This window comes from Excalfactoria chinensis, chromosome 3, assembly GCF_039878825.1.
Source record: "Excalfactoria chinensis isolate bCotChi1 chromosome 3, bCotChi1.hap2, whole genome shotgun sequence".
In the NCBI taxonomy this organism is placed as follows: domain Eukaryota; kingdom Metazoa; phylum Chordata; class Aves; order Galliformes; family Phasianidae; genus Excalfactoria; species Excalfactoria chinensis.
Window position 1 is genome coordinate 90,864,541 of NC_092827.1, and position 19,397 is coordinate 90,883,937.

The 19,397-nt window shown below is 45.6% G+C and overlaps 2 protein-coding genes across 2 annotated transcripts; one reads left to right on the plus strand and one right to left on the minus strand.

Annotated features, from left to right (window-relative positions):
• Nucleotides 1-418: 418 nt before the first annotated feature.
• Nucleotides 419-11,273, plus strand: DTD1 (D-aminoacyl-tRNA deacylase 1). The gene is made up of 6 exons (XM_072333121.1): nt 419-549; nt 1,964-2,054; nt 3,693-3,928; nt 5,849-5,946; nt 9,002-9,178; nt 10,668-11,273. The coding sequence occupies exons 1-5, from the start codon at nt 507-509 to the stop codon at nt 9,155-9,157; spliced, it is 624 nt and encodes a 207-aa protein (XP_072189222.1). The 5' UTR covers nt 419-506; the 3' UTR covers nt 9,158-9,178; nt 10,668-11,273.
• Nucleotides 11,274-11,398: 125 nt separating this feature from the next.
• FAM161A (FAM161 centrosomal protein A) lies at nt 11,399-19,320 on the minus strand. The gene is made up of 7 exons (XM_072333112.1): nt 19,201-19,320; nt 18,475-18,731; nt 16,607-17,785; nt 16,023-16,190; nt 14,926-15,025; nt 13,820-13,962; nt 11,399-12,943 (listed from the first exon to the last, which is right to left on the minus strand). Exons 1-7 carry the CDS (start codon nt 19,315-19,317, stop codon nt 12,457-12,459), a joined length of 2,451 nt encoding a protein of 816 aa, XP_072189213.1. The 5' UTR covers nt 19,318-19,320; the 3' UTR covers nt 11,399-12,456.
• Nucleotides 19,321-19,397: the final 77 nt, after the last annotated feature.

A 19,397-nucleotide genomic window follows, 5' to 3' on the forward strand; every position in this document is an offset into this window, starting at 1 on the left:
GTAGCGTGCTATCTCCTTGCAGTGACTGTAACCTAGATAGAGTTTCCCCCAGTCCTTGTGGGCACGCTTCCTTTCTTCAGGGGCTTCTCCCAGTTCCTACAGGCGCTGCCTCCCTTCAGAAGGAAGCTACCAGTTTCCATAGGTACCAATGGGCGCCTCATTCCTGTAAAGAGAATGGTACGGGTGTGCTGGTACCTCCGGTTGTGCTTTCTGTAGGTACTGCTGAAAATACGATGAAAAAATGTTTAAATGGCTGCCACCTTCAGAGGAAAGGAGCCCCTCCGCACCTTCTGTGTAGCCGTTCTGCTTCTACACAGCCCCGTTTCCATAGGAGCCTCTCATAGGGGCTGCCTCTCTAGGCACCCGTCCCGGCGCGGCCTGCCGCTCAGCACTGCGGCGGTACCTCCCATCCGCCAGGGGGCGCTGTGAGCGCCGCGGGCCAACAGGGGGCGGCCACGGTTGCCTAGCGCCGCCACCTCCCCGCGCCGGGCCTGCGCCGCGCCGCCATGAAGGCCATCGTGCAGCGGGTGGCTCAGGCCAGTGTTACAGGTCAGTGCGCGGCACCGGGAGGGACACCGGAGCCGGAGGGGCGGGGGGAGAGGAGGCGGGGGCGGGCGGAGCGTTGCTGAAGCGTTGCTCCGCCCGCCTACTTCCCCCCGCCCCGCGGCCGGGTCCCCCTTTCGCGCTCCTCTCAGCGCGGTCCCTCAGAGGCCCGGTCGCTTCGCTTTCGTTCGCGCGTGGCTTTCATTTGCCCCGGCGCTGCCTTCTGTTTTCACCGCCGTTTAGGAGCTGTGTTCTCAGCGGGAGGGGCAGAACTGTGGGCCGATCAAAGTCTTGTTTCAGATGAGGAGCAGGAGGCCCGAATAGACATGACTTTCTCGCAGCTGCCGGGGGGTGGTGCGGCACGGAACGGGGTGTGCTCGCTGAATTCAGTCGGGTCATTTTTCCCAAGATTGGAGTGTTGTGCTGCTGCTGTGGTTAGCACTGCCGGTACAACTGTAGGCAAAAATCTCCATAGCGTATACAGAGAGTGATGGTCAATGGAGAGTGATCAGTGACAAGTGGTGTCCCTCAGGGGACGCTGCTGGGACCAGTGCTCTGAAATATCTGTATCACACATCAGCAGTGGGATTGAGTGCCCCTTCAGCAAGTTGGTGGACGACACCAAAGTGTTGGTGTGGTTGATGTGCCCAAGGAATGAGATGCCATCCAGAGGGACCTAGTCTCCAGCAGTGGGCCTGGGTGAACCTTGTGAGGTTTAACAGATTCAGGTGCAAGGTCTTGCATCTGGGTCATGGCAGCTCCTGCAATCAGTATAAGATGGGGGTGTATGGATTGAGCACAGCCCTTCTGAAAAGGACCTGGGGGCACAGGTGGATGGCAAGCTGGACAGGAGCCAGCAATGTGTCCTTACAGCCTAGGAAGCCAACCATATCCTGGGCTGCATCAGAAGTGTAGCTAGCAGGGCAAGGGAGGTGATTCCACTCTTCTTCTCTGGGCTGGTGAGACCTCACCTGGAGTACTGCATCCAGATGCGGAGTCCTCAGTACAGGAAAGATGTGGACCTGTTGGAGCACATCCAGAGGAGGGCCACAGAAATGACCCAAGGAGTGGAACACGTCTACTACAAGGATGGGTTGGGAGAGCTGGGACTGTTCAGCCTGGGGAAGGCTCCAAGGAGACCTGAGTGTAGCCTTTCAGTATCCAGAGGAGGGCTGTGAGAAAGAAAGGAACAGAGAGTAGGATCTGTTGTGACAGAACAAGAGGAAATGGCTTCAGGAGATTTAAGTCTGATATAAGGAAGAAGTTTTACTAGAAAGAGAGGGGGGACATTGCACAGGTTGCCCAGAGAGGTGGTGGATGCCCCATTCTTGGAGACATTCAGGGTCAAGCTGGACGGGCTCTGAGCACCTGATCTGTGATTTCATCTTACTTTTTCCCCCCCCCTCCCCTCCTTTCCCAGTGGGTGGTGAACAGATAAGTTCAATAGGACGAGGCCTCTGTGTGCTGCTGGGCATTTCTTTGGAAGATACACAGAGAGAGCTGGAGCACATGTAAGTCACGTATTTCCTTTTACTTTCTCTTTTTTTACTTGTGCCTTTTTGATTCAGTGATACCTATTCTGTAGCTAAGGAAACGAGGCACTCTTCCCATTGGAATATCCAGGTTTGCCTGCTTTAGTTTCTGTTCAGATTTTACATGGAGTGCTAATATTTAATTAGGGTTTGCTTTTTATGCCCCATTGCTAAAAGCAGTTTTCCATTTCATGTCCGTGTGGTTTTTATTACAAAAAGACTCCAAGAGGAAGAATCAGCACATTGTTTTTATTTCTAATCTCCATTATTTTAGTATCTATCTGCTCTTTTTCTGTAAGAGTTTACCCTAAAGGCCTTCACTCTTCACGTTTGGATATATCAGAATCCTCAGACTCATTTTCAGTTTGTGTGTGAGAAGTTCTATTCTTCCAAAAGACTGGATAATCTCTTCAGTTACTTTTCTGTAAAGATTAACTAATTTTGGCAGTTCAGAGGTCTGCTGTCCCTTCTACGGCCACAAAGCATTGCAAGGCAACCACCAGACATGTGCAGAGGAGAGCTCTTCAGGCAGTTATTCTATATCTGATCTCAATTCTTAAGAAGGCAAAGAAGAAACAGGTAATAGAGATATAGACCTATTAAAAAGGAGGAAAAGCTCCTTCAAGCAGTGAGGAGACAAGAATGTAAATGAGGGTGAAACATCTAATGGATGTGGAAGAGAAAGTAGAGAGTGAGGGTGTGAACTAAAGGTCTGTAGGGATCTCACATGTGAAACTTGTAGAAAATGGAAGCAAACCTTTGAAGGCACTTGTATTAAGATGTTCTCGTGTGGCTTTTCTTACTGTTTGCCTCTTCAGCACGTAACATTTGCTCTGTTGCTGTTTCTCGTTACTACTTGGTCACATGAAAGACGTTTCTGAATATTCCAAGGCTGTGATCAGTAACAACTATGCTCACAGCACTGGGATGTTTGGATAGCTGACACAGAAAGGTGGGAAGCTGATACCTGACAACAACAAATAAGAAGTCAGCTCAATCAGTCTCTTCATATGCTATTAAAGGAAACTTCAGTCATCCTGTAAATGAAACAATAGACAATTTTGTCATTAAAACACAGCAGTGATGATGAATTAAGCCTTTGCACCATGCCTTTCAAAACTTTTAACCATTCACTTAATTCGTTTCTGTTTGTCTTTGGTATGCAAAAATTGGCAAGGATATCAAGGATGAGCCTTAGTGATGGGAAAGCCTGAAGCTGGTTCATAGTAAAGTTGCAGCGTTGTTTTATGTGAAATGCCTCACTTCTGGTGCAGCGTAAAAAATCTGGCCGATGGCTGCAAATGAATTGCTTTGCACTCGTTGCACTTAATTGTTGGTAGATGCTGAAGATGCGAAGTTAAAAGAATAAACAGAAGACTGGAGAGTGACATGCGTGCAGTCATGGCATTGGAGTTGAGCCATAGGTGAGGCTGCAGGACTGCGTTTGTGGAAAGTCCCCTAATCCTTGTCTTTTTAGTTCGAGACAGTCATTTCCAGCCCCTACCTCCAGGAACCAGCTCTAAGGACAAGTCCCTTCCAGTGTGGCAGGTATTACTCGCACTTATTGATCCTTATTGGGACCACTGAGAAACTTCAGGAATCTTTTTCTTCTCTCAGGGTTCGAAAGATCTTAAACTTGCGAGTGTTTGAAGATGAAAGTGGGAAGCACTGGTCCAAAAGTGTGATGGATAAACAGTATGAAGTGTTGTGTGTGAGCCAGTTTACTCTCCAGTGCATCCTTAAAGGAAACAAACCTGACTACCACATGGCAATGCCCACAGAGCAGGCGGAGAGTTTTTATAACAGCTTCCTAGAGCAGCTAAGAAAAGCCTACAAACCAGAGCTTATTAAAGGTAAGGGCAAAAGGTTGGTAAGGTCCTTGCTGTGACCAGTGGACTTTGTGTCTATGTGCTTTTCTGTGATTGATACTTTGTTTTGTGCATTTCTGTCTGTGCTGCAAAGGAGCTGTCTTTATGCAGCGATAAGTGAGGGGGTGTTAGGTGGTCCATCTGGCCTTCCTCTAGCCACACCATTTCCTGGCATTCCTTTGGAATGCTTTGACATTGAGATGTTCTTATGCTGTCAGCAATTGTTCAACAGGAATGATGATGTAACCCAGAGATGCTGTGGTTATGAGAACAAGCTGTGATGTCAGGTTTGCTCAAAGGCTGGATATCTTTATGCTAGAATAACCCTGAACATTTGTTTCTTCTGAGACTTAGGTGGTTAGTCAGGCTCAAAGGCATCACCGGTGTTTGATGAACAGTGCTTCTCAATCTGGCACTGTAGTTTTACATTTTGGTAAGTGATAACGATGACAGTGGGAGGTGTAATGTGGTACTTGAAAACAGCATTTGATTTAGGCTATCTTTTCTCAAATGTATGCCATTTATGCAACGGTTTTCACCAGAAAATGCCCGGCTTCCTTTTGCTTTTGTTCTCTATCCACTCTTAATCTTTTCTGCTTCATTTCTTGGCCATTTGCAAATTTAAAGTTGAATTTTTGGTACAATTGTCTGAAAAACAAGAATCTAGAAGTGTGTGCATGTGTGTGTTTAAATGGATTATGAACAGACTGAAGTGGAAAAGTTGAGAGGGGGAGGCAGAAAACTATCTGGAGAAAGCTTTGGATATCCAGCTTCACTGTTGACTGTTGATGAAAGCTAGTTATCCCAGGTACCCACCCTTATCATGCAGTGCTTTCCAATGAGGCACTGTGAAATGCACACATCAAATGTTGTCTGGTGACAACCTTCCAATGGCTTGATATATTCCTCCAGTCAACGTTTGTTGGTGATAAGGAATGCATTTCTTATACCCCTTCCGTGCATTCGTTTTGGTCCACAACATAAAAAAGCAAGCATGGGAATGCTTCTTTCACCAAAAAGAGGGCCATAAAAATGGATATATCTCTATATATCAACATCTTTATGCTTGAGATTTGGAAAATGCTCTATTTCTGACATGCTCTCAAACATTTTGTATTTTGACAGCAGCTTTTTAATCTTCTCTTTTTGATGAATAATGTGCCAAAGGCCCGGGAACCTTTTCCTCAGCTGCTGGGCTATTGCCGGCAATCTTTTCTGTGGTGCTACTGTGTTTGGCTTTGCCAAAGCTTGTCTCTCTGGGTCTCAGTGGCTTGTGGCATGCAGTCTTTGGGAAAGCAGTTGAGTAGTAGATCTGTTAGGATACGGCCCAAACAAGCCTTCTTCCTTCTTACTTTTAAGTAAATACCAGACTTACAGGAATGGTTGGGTCTGGGACATCTCCCCATGTTACCAAGTTCTGACAAATTCTATGTTGCAGACAGGAACACAGGAGTTACTCTGTCAGATGGGGATCAACCTGCAAACCAGCGTTCTCTGTTCTACAGTATCGATGTCAAGTGTTTCAAAAGTCTTCTTTTTCAGTCTCTTCTCCATGTATAAGATTTCTTCAGACCATCAGCCTGGTTAGCTGGACTAGAGCCCTAGCTTAGCTGCTACGTCCTTTACAGTTTTAGCTCCTACCTGAGACAGCTAAACCACGAGCATCATGATTATCTGTAGACTAGTTCTGTTTTGTGGACATCTTTGTACTTAGCTGTGCATTTATTGTCACTGAATCAGAGCACAGAGCTAAATGCATGTAGACTTATATTTTAGTGGCTTTTTGCAGTTTGTTTATTGACTGTTATTTCCTCTGTCTTTCCTCTTCCTTTCCTCCTGTAGCACATTTGGAAAAGATTTTGATACGTGTTTTTCTTTCACCAGTTCTGTCTCTTCCCTTTTCAGACGGCAAGTTTGGCGCCTACATGCAGGTACACATCCAGAATGATGGTCCTGTAACAATAGAGCTGGAGTCCCCAGCTGCTGCTGTTGATCCTAAACAGGTAAGCAAACCAGTGAGACAGTCTGCAAGAAATGGATGTCCAGGTTATGCCTTCACTGCAGAGGTGTACATCTGCCTTTATGTGGCACAGGTGTGTGAGAGCACTGCATCATCGCAGGGAAGCATTCCTGTTATGAAGCCGTACAGCTTCCCTTGGGCATGTGGATTTTATGCTTTCCATGCAGCCTCTGAAAAGAAAAATAATTGCATGGTTGCCAAAGTATCTTGGTTTGGAGTTGGTTCTCTTTTACTTTCAAATTCTGTTCTGCATCCTTTTGTGATGTTTTACCCAGAGGAGGAACTCACCTGTTCCCTGTCTGTCTGCAACCTCACGGCTTAGAACAAAGTGTTATCAGCCCAAGCTGTACATAATTAGCAGCAGCTCTGTGTGTGGATTAACGGCTACTTGTAGATGTAAGCGCTCATCCCCTCTCAAAGGAATTGAGCTGCTGCTGATTTGCCCAGGAAGTAGTGTGTAAAAAGCTGGACGGCAATGAAGAAAGCTCCACTTTGAGCTCAGGAGCTGTCAATCTAATGTAAATGTTTATCTCTATTAAAACTATCATTCTGTGTTTTGGGTAATTCATTCTGAACAAAGCAACATCCTTGTAGTTTGAAACTGCAGGGGGCCAGCATCTTCTAAACAACTGATCTTGGTTGGTGTTTTTTAGATAAAAGGGTCAGCATTTGCATGTTTACATAGGAAATTGTTTTCCATGTTGGTCCTGCTGTGTCTGCAGTTAAGACTGTGTTAAGAGGGTGAGAGCGGCTGATTCTAATCCTGTGCATGTTTTTTGTCTGTAGTGTAACTGCATGTCAAAGCTCAAGATAGAGGATGTCTGATCTTACGTTACAATTTTGAACTTTTCTTTGCTTTTAGGTGTAGCTACACTGCACCTAGAATCACAGAATCATTTAGATTGGGAAAAGCAGTAGAGATAGTCAAGCCCAACCATCACCTAACGCTATGAAATCCCATCGCTAAACCATGTCCATAAGTGCCACATCCATGCATTTCTTAAATATCTCCTGGGATGGGCACTCCTCTACCTCTTTGCACAGCCCATTCCAATACTCAACCAGTCTTTCTCTGAAGAAATTCTTCCTGATATTCACTCTAAATCTCCCCTGGCATAACTTGAGGCTGTTTCCTCACATCATACCACCTACTTGAGAACAGAGACCAGCAGCATCCTCACTGCAGCCTCCTTTCAGGTGTCTATAGAGAGAGATGAGCTCTACCTTCAGGCCTTCTTCAGACTAACCATTTCCCTCAGCCCCTCCTCATGTGTCCTGTTTTCTGATCCCTTCACCAGCTTCATTGCTCTTTTCTGACTGCGTTCCAGCAACTCAGTAGACACACTTAGCTCACGATAGTTGTACGATGAGATGAGTGTCAGCATGTTCTGTATTTGTGTGAAAAGCACTGGTTTCACTGAACCAGAATTGTCTGCTTGAAGTTTTCTTCACTGTAACACCAGAAAATCAGCTGTCTTGTTTTTTTCAGCGTGCAGGCTGCTCTTTTCTGGCAGAGTGCAATTTTTCAGTGTCCTCTTAAATTACACAAGCTCTCTATAAGCAAGGAAATGAAAAAAGTTAAGGGATGTGTAATTCTTTTATTGCCTGCATAATAAAGATGAGTCTGTATTTTGTGAGTAAAAAGGAATGTATGTTTAATCTTTGAACTCTGGTTCATGGACTGATTGTGCTACATTGACAGGCTGGAGAACAGACTCAGAGATCTGCACAAATCTTTATTCATTTCAGTATTAATTGAGTTTCAGGTGGATGAAACTTCACTTACCAATTTTACCTTTGTTATAATTTAACAAAAATTAAATTCCATTCATGATAAAACAGGGGTTAATACAGCTTATCGAAAGATCTCCTCTCATATAAATGAACTTGTGTCATTTTACATTGGTCATGCCCACGTGGGTGTTGTCCTAAATATTCAAGGTTATTACTGCTCCTGTTTCTCTTCTTCTGTTAAAGATGTTGCGCTCTGTGGGAGGGATTGAGGAGCCCCTAGAGCCTTGGGGATGCTTGTACGAACAAATCTGTATGTGGATTCTGTGTCCCATAATGCGAGGCTTTTTGGTTTTTCTTTCAATTAGTAAGAAAGAAAATGATACTATTTAGAGAAGAGTGGATTCCTGTGTCATCTAGTAATCATGTAGTTTACAGTAACTATGAAATTTAGGGATAAGTTACAGACCAACATGCTACTCAGACATTATTTTCTGCACCGTTAGCGAAGAAGGATTGATTGCTGTTTAGAGCCTGGTGCTGCAGTGAGAGAATGGGGTACGCATTGCAACAGCTGTTTCTAGGTTTGATGCAGCATGTTTGACTGGTTCGGCTCTGTGCTGGGGGTTACTCTGCAATTATTGATAAAACTAATTAAAGATATTCTGTGTCAGCTTGGAAGTCCACATGTACAGGTATGTAAGGATGGTGTGCATGTAGGATAAGATACAAGGGGATGCTGTGCTTCCTTCTGAGGCTTCTCATTCTGTCCTCAGAGCTCATACTGACTCTACTAGGAACACTGAAAACGTTTCTAAGGGAGGTAGCAAGGCAGTGTTAGATGATGGTTTTATCCAAGCTGATGTGAAATGGTTGTTTTGTATCCTGTGTGATGCTAAGGTTCAGATATCTCTTTTTCTGCAAAAATAAAAGCGTTCTTGTGCACTGGGTGTCTGAACTTTGAGGTATTCTGTTGTTAGAAACCTGGCAACTTCAGAACTGCCACCCGGACAGAACAGGAGCTTGGTGGAATTCAGCTCCCTTCCCATGTTGGCAAGGAGGTGGTCGTGTTGGTGCATGGTAATTCACTCCAAATGTCTGAACATCCAAGCCTTGCTGTGTTGGTTGGTTGTTTCTTGTTTCTCGCTATTGTTTTTCCTTTTCTGCCTTGCTGATCCATGCACACATATTATGAATCGAGATACAAGTTTGCTGCAAATGCTCATTGACAATTTTTTAGAAATACTGTCTTCTGAAATCGAATTATTCCAGCAAGTGTTTCCTCACTATCTTTGCTTTGTGAGTAGCTGGCAAAGCTTGAGAAGCAGCAACAAAGAAAAGAGAAGACCAGAACCAAGGTACCCTCTGAATCAAGTAGAGAAAGAAATGCCCCCCGTAGCAAAGATGACCCCAGTGCAAGCAGCGGAGCAGAAGGAGATGTGTCTTCAGAAAGAGAGCCGTAGCTCACCCAAAGCAGGCCTCAGGTATGGCTTTTTCGTTGCCTTTTCATTCCTTGATGTCATGTTCTCCCACTTGGCAGTCTTAAACCCTGGCTGCTTTACTGAAGCAGTACCTGGATTCTGCTGAGAGCTGCATTAGAAGTGTTGAAAGGTAGAATTCCAACAATGTTACTGGTGGGCAGCCTCCTTTTTGATCTGCGTTTGGCATGCCAGAATGGAGATGTGGGTGAAAACCGCTTCCCAGCTGTGTGCTGGGCTGGAAGTCTGCATCCAGAGTCTGGCCCAGCCATGGCTGTTTTCAGGCTGAGGCTAGAATTCTAAAATGTTGGTCTTGCAGCACAGAGTGACTTAACTTAGCATCCCGCTTTGTATTCTTTGGAGCTGAGATGCGTGATTTCTCTTGTTTGTGGTTGTCCCACAATGACCAGACCTAGCAGCCTGGTCACTGTGGGACAGCCCCCATTACTTGTGGTACCCTAATCATCTCCAGTAATGGAAGTGGAAAATACTTCTGGAATCTGGAGATAGGCCAGAACTGGAAGCTGCAGCTTTCCTTTGTTTAATTATTTTATCTTTATTTTCATAAAATAAATGTGCTGTGTTGCTGGTTTTGAGCTTCCAAGAAGCTAGGAAAGCATTATTTCCCTCATCTGCACAATGGAGCCCTCGCTTGGCAGTTTAATTGGGAGCAGCACTGTGAAGTTTAGATCTAGCCTTTCCCTCCTTTTCCTATCCTTAGGGTGCAGTCCAGCATGTATGATTTATGCTCTGAAATATTACATGTGGCTCAGATCTTTCCACTCCCCCCTTCTCAAATTTCCCAGACGTTGAAGACTGATGTCTGCTTTATAGAAGTCTGTATTATTACCTGCATGATAGTCATTTGAATGAATCAGAATAAGGCATATTGAGTAGATTTCTGGAAATATGCTCTTGTTTTCAATTGATCTGGAAGAAGAATCCAAGAAACTTTCAAGCCCACAGAATCGGTTTGGTTTTTTTTCCTCTGGCCTCATGGAGAACAGCTTGAAGAGTGGTGTGAAATGGTTTGGTTCGTTCAATTGCAGATAAAGCTGGATTGTCATGTGATACAATAACTGAAATCACATGAGTTCTGCTCTTGTGGGCTTTATGCGCGGTGTACCTGTTTGGACATTGGAGATGAGCAGTCACATAGGAAAGGAGAAAAATTTCTTAAGAAATTAAGCAAAAATGTACTGCTTGTCAGCAACTGTTGGCCTTACTGCTGTGCTTCAGGAATGCAAGCTTTCGCCCGCTGTTTCTGGGCTTTATGATGATAGAGGGAAAGAATTTGCATTCTAGAGTGCTCTAATCAGACTGACCTTTCCAGTAGCATTTGGAAACCCAGATTGCTGAACATCCCTAGAATGTCGTAACATAGCATTAAATAGCTGTGATAGTAAGTCAAGATGCTTCTAAGTAAACTGAAGGAATTCTGTACTTTCTGCTGAGTCTCCAGTAATGTCTCTGTTTGTTTGTTTGCCTTCTGCAGTTTCTCATACAAAAGCTGCACTGGATCCTTGGAGAGAGACCTAACAGACATTCACCTCAGCAACGATCTTTGAGGACTTTGGATAAGAATGGAAAAGCAGAGCTAAGACAATAGAAACTTACATCATTCTGTATTGAAACAACCAAAGCAATGCTATCAGATTCAGTTGTTAATGTGTAGTACTGGTAGTAAAAAGGACTTGTAACATTTCTGTGTATGTGTTTTCACGTGGCTATCGAATAAAGGATAGCCATAGGCAGGTTGTAGCAGAACATTCACTCTTGGTACATAAGCTACATTTCAAAAAATAAATCAGGGGTTTTCCTTAAACTTACACTTGAATTCTGAAAACCATTCGAGCAAGCTTGTACTTTGATCCTCATTCTGTGATGTCACGTGCTACCTGTTTCCATGTCAGCATGAAGGTCTGTGTGTATTTGGGCATATTGTTCAATTGCTGTGTAACACCGAGTTAAGCAGGCTAGTCTTTCTGCATGGGTTAAGTTATTAAAAGGAAAGATCAGATGCTAGTTGTTTGTCATGCGGAACACAACTGTCTTGTACACTTTTTTTAAAAACAGAGAAGACTTTATTAAACAAATGATACTAACTGAGTGCCTGTTTGTATGTTGCATTCCCTAAGATATAGCAACGAGTGACATGAGTGACACAGAACAAAAGTAACAGCTATTAATGCAACTCATTCACCCGTCGTTTGGAAGCTTGGAAGTCAGCTTGCTGCCCTGAAATGTTTGCTCTTTACAACAGGGTAAGTCCTTTAGATCCTTCATGGGGATCATCAGAATCCCTCAGCAGCTGCTCCATATGCTGCACTGTGCAACTGTTCACATTTATATCAAGTTAATCGGGGGCAGAACAGATTTTTGAAGCTTTATTCTTCTACCTCACTTGTCTGTCAGTGTTAGAGCTCAGTGAAAACTATAAATGAAGGTTCCCAATGTATTCTAGTACATTTTTTTCTTCTCTATATGCCAAGCCTTCAGTAACAGCAATACTATTCCTATATAAGCTGCACAAAACATTCATGTTGACCCATCTAACAGCTAGTTTCCTCCAGAAGCAGTCACCTCCTACTCCTCTGACCCTGGCACTCTCCTGGCCCATCACTGAGCCAATCCAGCTTGCTGGTGGGAGCAGACAGGAGGGGGGAGCCAAACAGGTAAGCTTGGCTGTTTTGTTTGACCACAGCGGTCTTCCTTGTAGCTGCTCTACTAAACACAACCTGAGGTCTTGCACAACAAACCCTTGTTGCTTCGTTGCCGTCCTAGAAGGTACTGCAGGAACAGAGCCCAAAAGGGCCTCAGTGTTTGAAACTGGGAGGCAAGAGCAAGTTACTGCTGGATGTGCCGAGACCTCAGTACTTAACAGCACAGTACACAAGACATTATTAAACACTGGTTGCTGAACACTCTAGGAACAGTAGTGCATGGGTGGCACTGGTTAAAGAAGAGGAATGTAAAATAACTGATTTTTTTTTCTTGGTGGGAATGAATAACTTTCATGTTGAAAAATCAACACAATTTCTGTGCTGGAAAGACTGTTAAGCTAAGAGTTTTAAATTCACAGTTTATATATATATATACATTTTTTATATATGTGTGTGTGTGTATGTATAATATATATTATGTATATATTATATATATATGCATTATATATATATAATATATATAATATATAATTAGTAGTAAAAGACATGATTTTGGTGTCTATTTCAATGCCAGCAATGAAATAGGTTCCAGAGCACCAGGCTGCCCTATCTGCCTTCCCTTCAGTCAGCCTCATCATCACTGGGCTTCTCATCAGAATCATCACTTTCATATTCCTCGTCCTCATACTGGAAAGCACCCTCATCTTCAGAGTCAGACTGACCCTCCTCTTGCTGCCCTTGGGACTGATCAGACTGAGAGCTGGGTCTTGACCCATCCTCTTCTTCCTCATTCTCTTCCTCCAGGGAATGGCCAAGCAGAAGGCCTGCCTTTGCTTCTTCCTCTTCCTCCTTTTCCTCTTTCTGCTCCTCTTCTTCACAATACTGGTCGGAGGTGGGGCTGGACCTGGCCTCCTCTGCACAGTGAGGCTGCTGAACCTGAGGGCTGGCTTGTGTCTCTTCTTCTTTCTCACTCTCAGCAGATTCACCATCCCAGCTGGGGGTTCTGATGCCTTTTCTCTTCTCTTCCTCAAAGGATTGTTCAGACTGGGGACTGATGCTGGCTGCTTCCTCAAAGAATTCCCTTCCTTTCACTTGATCCTTGCTGACTCTGTAAAAACATTTGTATGGGATTTTTATTCACAGACAGAATGCTTTCCAGGAGGTTTTAAAAGACATACACACTCAGGTAACTTAGGGCCGATCCTGGCAGCCTTGGCTGGGGTAGAACTGGGAAAGAGGGAAGGCTGGACTCTGCTTTTATGCTAGAAAGTAACAGTACTGCTTATATATTTGGCTTTTCCATTTCCTTTCTGTCATAACAGCAAATGGATATCGAGAAGCCTTAAATAAGGCTTATTTAAAAAAAATAGAAATAAAAGTGAAGGTGATGCAGAATGAAGTGGCTTCTCAGCAGCCTTCCAGAAATCACGGTTGTATGGGAAATCACAGCCTCAACCTCTGATTAATCAGCTGAGGCAAGTGCTGGGTCAGCTGTGGGAGCACAGGTGAGAGTAATGTAGCTGTGCTCCCAGAAGGGGTGAAGCTCAACTCCACCTCCTCTAAGACCTCATTTAAGGGCTGACCACCACCGAGGCAGCATCTCTTGGAGATTGCTCCCCAGTAGAGACTGCCCCAGCTTCTCCAGCCAAGGCATCGACGTTGGTGAGTTTTCCTTTGCATATAACCTTTGAATATTTACCATCATCTTTGTTAACATCTTTGTATGAGCCACCCCTTACAACGGTTAAAGGAACAGACTGAAAATGTTACTCTGAGTTGTTCCTTGAAGTGCATGGCATATAACATACCCAGAGCCCTTCTCTGACTCAGGAAACAATTCAGGCAATACCAGTACAGGCAAACCGACGACACAAGCTGCAATATTTACTTGGGAGTACTGCAAATGAATTTCTCAGCATTAAAAATGGCTCTCATTACTACTTGATACGCAGCGGCAAAACCAAAACCCTTCTGCGATCTCTACCTTTCTTTGGCACCAAAATCTTCAGCACTGCAGCACTTCAGCAATTTAGTTGTTTGTCCTTTCTTGGAAACCAAGTCTGGGCTCACCCCCAGAGCTCTCAGTCTGTTAGAATAATATTTTTCTGCAGCTATTCTGGCATTATTCTGTAGGAAAAACACAAGGGTGAAGTATGAGCTAAATGCCTGCCTTCAGATACTTTTGCTTATGTTAATACTGTTTCATTATTTGCACGTGAGAAGTTAAGTTTGATTATTCACTGCAGCTAAGAATGGCAAAACTACTTGAGAACTTTATAGCAGATCTTCCTCTCTTTTCTGTACTGGTTCAAATGCAATTTGCTCCCCATGTTCACTGGGTAACAAAGTGCTGTAGATACTGTGTACTGCTATTGCGGGAGTGGGGAGAAGGTGCAGACCTGAGACATCAGCTGTGTTCTTCCTAGGGCTGCTTCTCTCTGGGGGAGCTGCTGCTCTGAAACATGACATTGCTTTACTCTCTCACAGTGCTGTGTGATGCGCTGTGCAAATCTGAATCTCTCTGTGAAGCTGTGTAAGCTCTGCTCCTCCAAGTGATAGCTGGACGAGGGGTCTTGTCCCCCAGCCTTCCTGCATGCTCCTGCCCTGCAGCAGTGCTGGGCCAGGAAACCCACCTGGGAGGGATGAGAGAACTGGGACGAATGGGCCATCTATGCCTTACTGCCTCTCTATTCCAAAAGCAGTCGGGGACTGTGCTACCAATGCTTTGTTGTACTGAGCCAGAGGGGTGAAAATTCTGCATCTCAGCTTTACAGCAGACACGAGGAATGCTTGAGTTCTAGCATTTCTCCCAGTTTAAACCTCTCATCTTTTGCTGTAAATTTGTTCGACTCAGTGCTGTGTGTGATATAACTGAACCACCGGATGTCTTTAAAACATCTCATTTCCCTGCGCAAACGCACCACGAATGCTTAGTCACAGAAAAGTGATTTGTAGGGAGATGGAGCAGCAGAAATTAAAATGGACAAAAACTTGTCTAAACAACTTCAGGTAACTTCTAACAGCATTTGACTAAAAGCTCCCTACACACTTAACTGGAGATAAGACTAAGAAACAGACAAACAAGGCAACCTGTGTTACTCTTTCCAAGAGCAATGGCCTTTGGTTTACTCTTTCTTCCATCTCTTGCAACTCTTGCAAATACTCCTGCGTTCTCTGCTTGGCAGAGTTCCTAAAGGAAACACAGTGCAACAGAAATCAATTGTCTGTAATACAAGAAGTACTTCCTTCCAATTGCTCCATGACAAGTATGGTCCTGGATAAAAAAGCATAAGATTTTACCATCTTACAGTGGAATTAGGTTTACAGCCTCATTTTCATGGAATGATAAAATGATTTGGAAGGGGCCTTAAAAGCCCACCCAGCCCCAACCCCCAGCCGTGGGCAGGGCTGCCCCCACCAGCTCAGGCTGCCCAAGGACCATCCACTGCCAGAACATCTTGTTGCTTGGAATACCCATGGACAAAGCTATTTCTGAAGTAGTGTCCTTGGATAAGCAGCGAGAAGTCCTGCCCAGTGAGGCTAACAAGGGCTGCCTGAGTTTAGTTTCTTATATTATATTCTTCTGCCTGCCCCACCTCTTTCCATATTGTCTCTGAGTTTCTGCAGTAGGGCTGTGCATTAAGGCAAGACAGTCACCACTCTGAGGGAGCGAACTTTGCTGCTACTTGCTTGTTCTCTCAGAAGAGCCCTTACATCCACGTACCCCGTTACCCAGCCTGTGCTGCAAGTTGAGCACTTGTGCCAACCTTTAACCATCAGCACTAGGGAAGCAGTTGTGCTTTGTAATAGCATAAAACTATATGCAGAGAATAATTCCAAGTGTTTTACTATGCTCCTAAAATCCGATTAAATACTGTAATGTGAGATAGACTCATGTTACAGTAATAAATGACCCCAGAGGGAGTCATGTACTGAGAGCTGTTAGAATGGGCAACAGCTTTGCAGCTGAGATTTGGCCCACTCTGTTTGTAAGCTGTTCCTCTGGTGTACAATTTATCAGGGGCATCAACTCAGACTCTTTGGGTTTTTGTCTTTAACACTGTATGCTCAGCATACAGCACTGTAAGGGACCGGGCATATCCTGAGAAACATTGTATGCCCAGCAGTGATGCTCAGCATGCAATGAAGCCAGAGAGGCCCAGGATTCAGGGGATGCAACAAAATACCTGAATGCCTTAAGTTTGGATTTAGAGACCTGAGCGAGGCTCTGATGGGGGTCATTGGCCTCAGCCCGAGTCGTGACAATTCTCTGCAGTTTCTTTGTTCTTTGTTTCTGCTTTGTTCTGTTCCTTTTCTGTTGTTCTTCCAGCCTTCTCTTTTCCTCATGTGAATTCCTGGGTGGAGAAACAAACTAAGGCTGAATTTGTTTGAAATCAGGCACGAGACTTCAAAGGAAGCTTCGGCAAAGGAAATTTGAAATACTAAAAGAGAAATGGAGGAGGGGGAGGTGGGGGATGAAAAAGGGCTTGGTATAAATGGGTATGTGCCACTGTAAGGGACTGGGGCATATCCTGACAAACTGTGGCCATTTTTCCCTTTCCTAGTGACATGTGCAGGAATGTGCATTACTGCTTCTAGGAAAACCCAGTATTAGTAAAGCCCCACGTTTAGTGTAAGGACTTGATGATGGTGTACAACTGGATATATTAAGTCCCGTATTCACCACATGAAAGAATTAACTGCATCTGTAGAGGTACAAAAGAATTCTCTTTGGGTACATAAGAGCACAGAGCATCACTGCAGCAGTCACCTTAGGGCCTGCAGCCTTCGTTGTGAGGACTGTGTGACTTTTGGTGACCTGGATTCTCCAGATCCTAAGAGAGGTGAATTGGCGCTCGACTGTCTGGTTTTGGGTTTGCGCCTTGGAGAGGCGTATGGCCAGCGTGTTTCTTTCAGCCTTTCTTCATCCTCTTGAATGTCTCTCAAGACCTTCCCCTTGTTTGAGGGGATGGACGGAGTGCGGAGATGGAACGGCTCGCACACCGTGAGGTGTTTCACCTGCTGCTGCCGCCGGAGCCGTTTCTGAAACTTCTGGTGTAGCCGGTCAAAATCCGGAACGCTGTGTTGGACCTTGGGCTGGCGCTCCGTTTCCTTCGGTTCAGCACACTTGTGTTCCTTCTTGTTGGCATCCTTGGAAGCCAGCCTGCTGCTGGGCAGAGATGCATTTCGCAGCAGCTCCTCAGCTCTCATTCTAATCCGAATTTCTCTGTAGAGCTCTTCCTCCTGTAGCTTGTCTCTAACAGACGGGCTATAAACACACCTGGGAACTGGCTTTGCTTTGAATGGTTTTGTTTTCCTTTCAGGTGTGGAGAGGTCTCTCAATTGCATTTTTCTGATTTCATCCCTTTGCTTCTCTCTTTCAATGAACTTAAACGGCTTCTGAGAAGCCAAGAGCCTGAGTTTGCTCCTCTCCTTCACGGACTTCCTGCGCTCCTCATTCCTTTGCACGATCTCACGGTAGAGGGGCAGGAAGACCGCAGCGGGCACTGGAGTGGCCCGGAACTTTTTTTGACACTCTGCTTCTTCCTCCAGCTGCTTCTTCAGTAGGTTATTTTCCATCTCAATCTGTGACTTGGATTTGACATTCTGTTCTTTTCTTCTGGCTTCTCTAATTGTCATCTGGAAAGGCTTGGGCACCGTGACTTTTGGTGACCATGCCTTCTGCTTCCGTGTTGTCCTGGCAGCCGGGGCTCTGGGCAGACTGTGCTTCCTGGGGGGAAGGTAGTCATCCACCGAGAAGCCGTCCCACATCCTTGCAATCCTCTCCTTAGCAAATAACGATGATCCGGTTTCACTACAGCTGTCTTCAGATGGTAGTTCTCTGTTGGACTCACCAGACACACCTGAGCCAAAGGGATCGCTTATGCTGGAGTCAGAGAAGGATCTGGGCAAACTTAGAGGCTGATATGTGCTCTTCTCCCAGGTTGGCCTTTAAAAAGAGGGGAAAAAGAGAAGTTGGTTTGAATCCATTCCAGCATTGATTCAAAGGCAGTAATCTGTTTTCAGTGCCCTCATTAGAGGCAGAAAGATGAAGAGCACTCACAGGGTGTATGGGAAACTGCTGATCACAGCCTGAACCTCTGACCACCTGAGGCAAGCAAGGAGTCAGCTGTGGGAGCACAGGTGAAGGTAATTCAGTTAAGCTACCGGCCAGATGGAGCCTGGCTGCACCTCTCCCAGCTCTCATTTAAGGGCTGACCACCACTAAGGCAGGATCTCTTTTTGGAGATTGCTCCTTGGTGGAGTTTGCTGCAAACCTTCAACATTGGTGAGTGTTTTCCATGTATCATAGATTATCTTTCTATCATGATATGAAACATCTGTTTCATCTCTGTTTACCGATTGATTGTATAACTGCACAGAGGGTGAGAGAGGGAAGGGAAAAGGGTAACGAGGCACTGTGCTTTGCTGAACGCATTGCCCAGTTTCTGTTGTGGGCACGCTTGTTAGTCCAACAGCTTGCTAGCAAGGTGAATAGGCATTTTAATAACTGAAGCTGACCTTGCTGTAATTATCCCTTTGCAGGAAAGGGGGAGAGCAGCGGTTCCCAGCCACAGCACATACCTGCCCTACGTACTGCAGCCTGCAAAGGTCCTCTAAAGGTACCGCAAAACTTACCTACAGCAGACATAGGAAATAGCACTGTTAGCATTGTTCCTCTCCAAGCGCTGCGCTCCTTGTAAATACAGCTTGTTCCGATACATGCTTTCTAATTTTGCCATGGTCTCCAGGTGGGCATTCCTCAGCTCTTCCAGCTTTAGGTAATATTCCTGGTTTGAGGTGCCCAGCTCGGAGAAGGCTGTCTGTGTGTCACAGTCTGTGCCTGGGGCGAGGGGCTGCTCGCTGCCAGGGCCTGGTTCTGTGCCCAGCTCCCCCTAAGATAGAGGAGGGATTTCTGTGTCAGGCTTTGTGATTCAGAGGGAAGAGACATGAGGTTTATAGCACTGCTTCATCTTATTGTCTCATGACTGGAATGCTACTGCCGAATTTCATACCTGTTACCTACACATAGACTTTAAAGTATGTTGCACGGAACAGTCTTCCTGCAGTGACTTATGGCTTGAGACTGCCGTTTAACGTTAAATAACTTAGTCTGTCCCCGTAAGCCCTTATCCTTGTATCGGGAAATAAGATCCAGACGGATTTTTTTGGAAGGAAAAAGTCTCGCTTATAACACAGCTCTAAGACAGCCTTAACCAGCACCGCCCCCGCCGCGGTTCTCCGCCGCCCGTTTCCATAGCCACTCAAACGAAGCCCTTCGCCTAAGCTCCTTACAGCTCTGCGGCCGGCCCATCTGCTCCGCGACCCACCGAGCCCGGCCCGGCCGCGCCGCTCCCTCCGTACCTGCGCGCTGTGCTGCGGCCCCCGCTGGGAGCGGGCAGCGGGCGCCCGGCTGTGCGGCTGCAGGGGCGCACGGAGGCAGGCGGCGGGCGGCGGCTCCGCGCTGTGCGGCACCTCCATGGCTGCGCGGTGCCGCCGGCGGAGCGTGGAGGGGCGGGTCGGAAGGGGAGAGGCGGAGCCGCTCGGCTCGGAACCGCAGC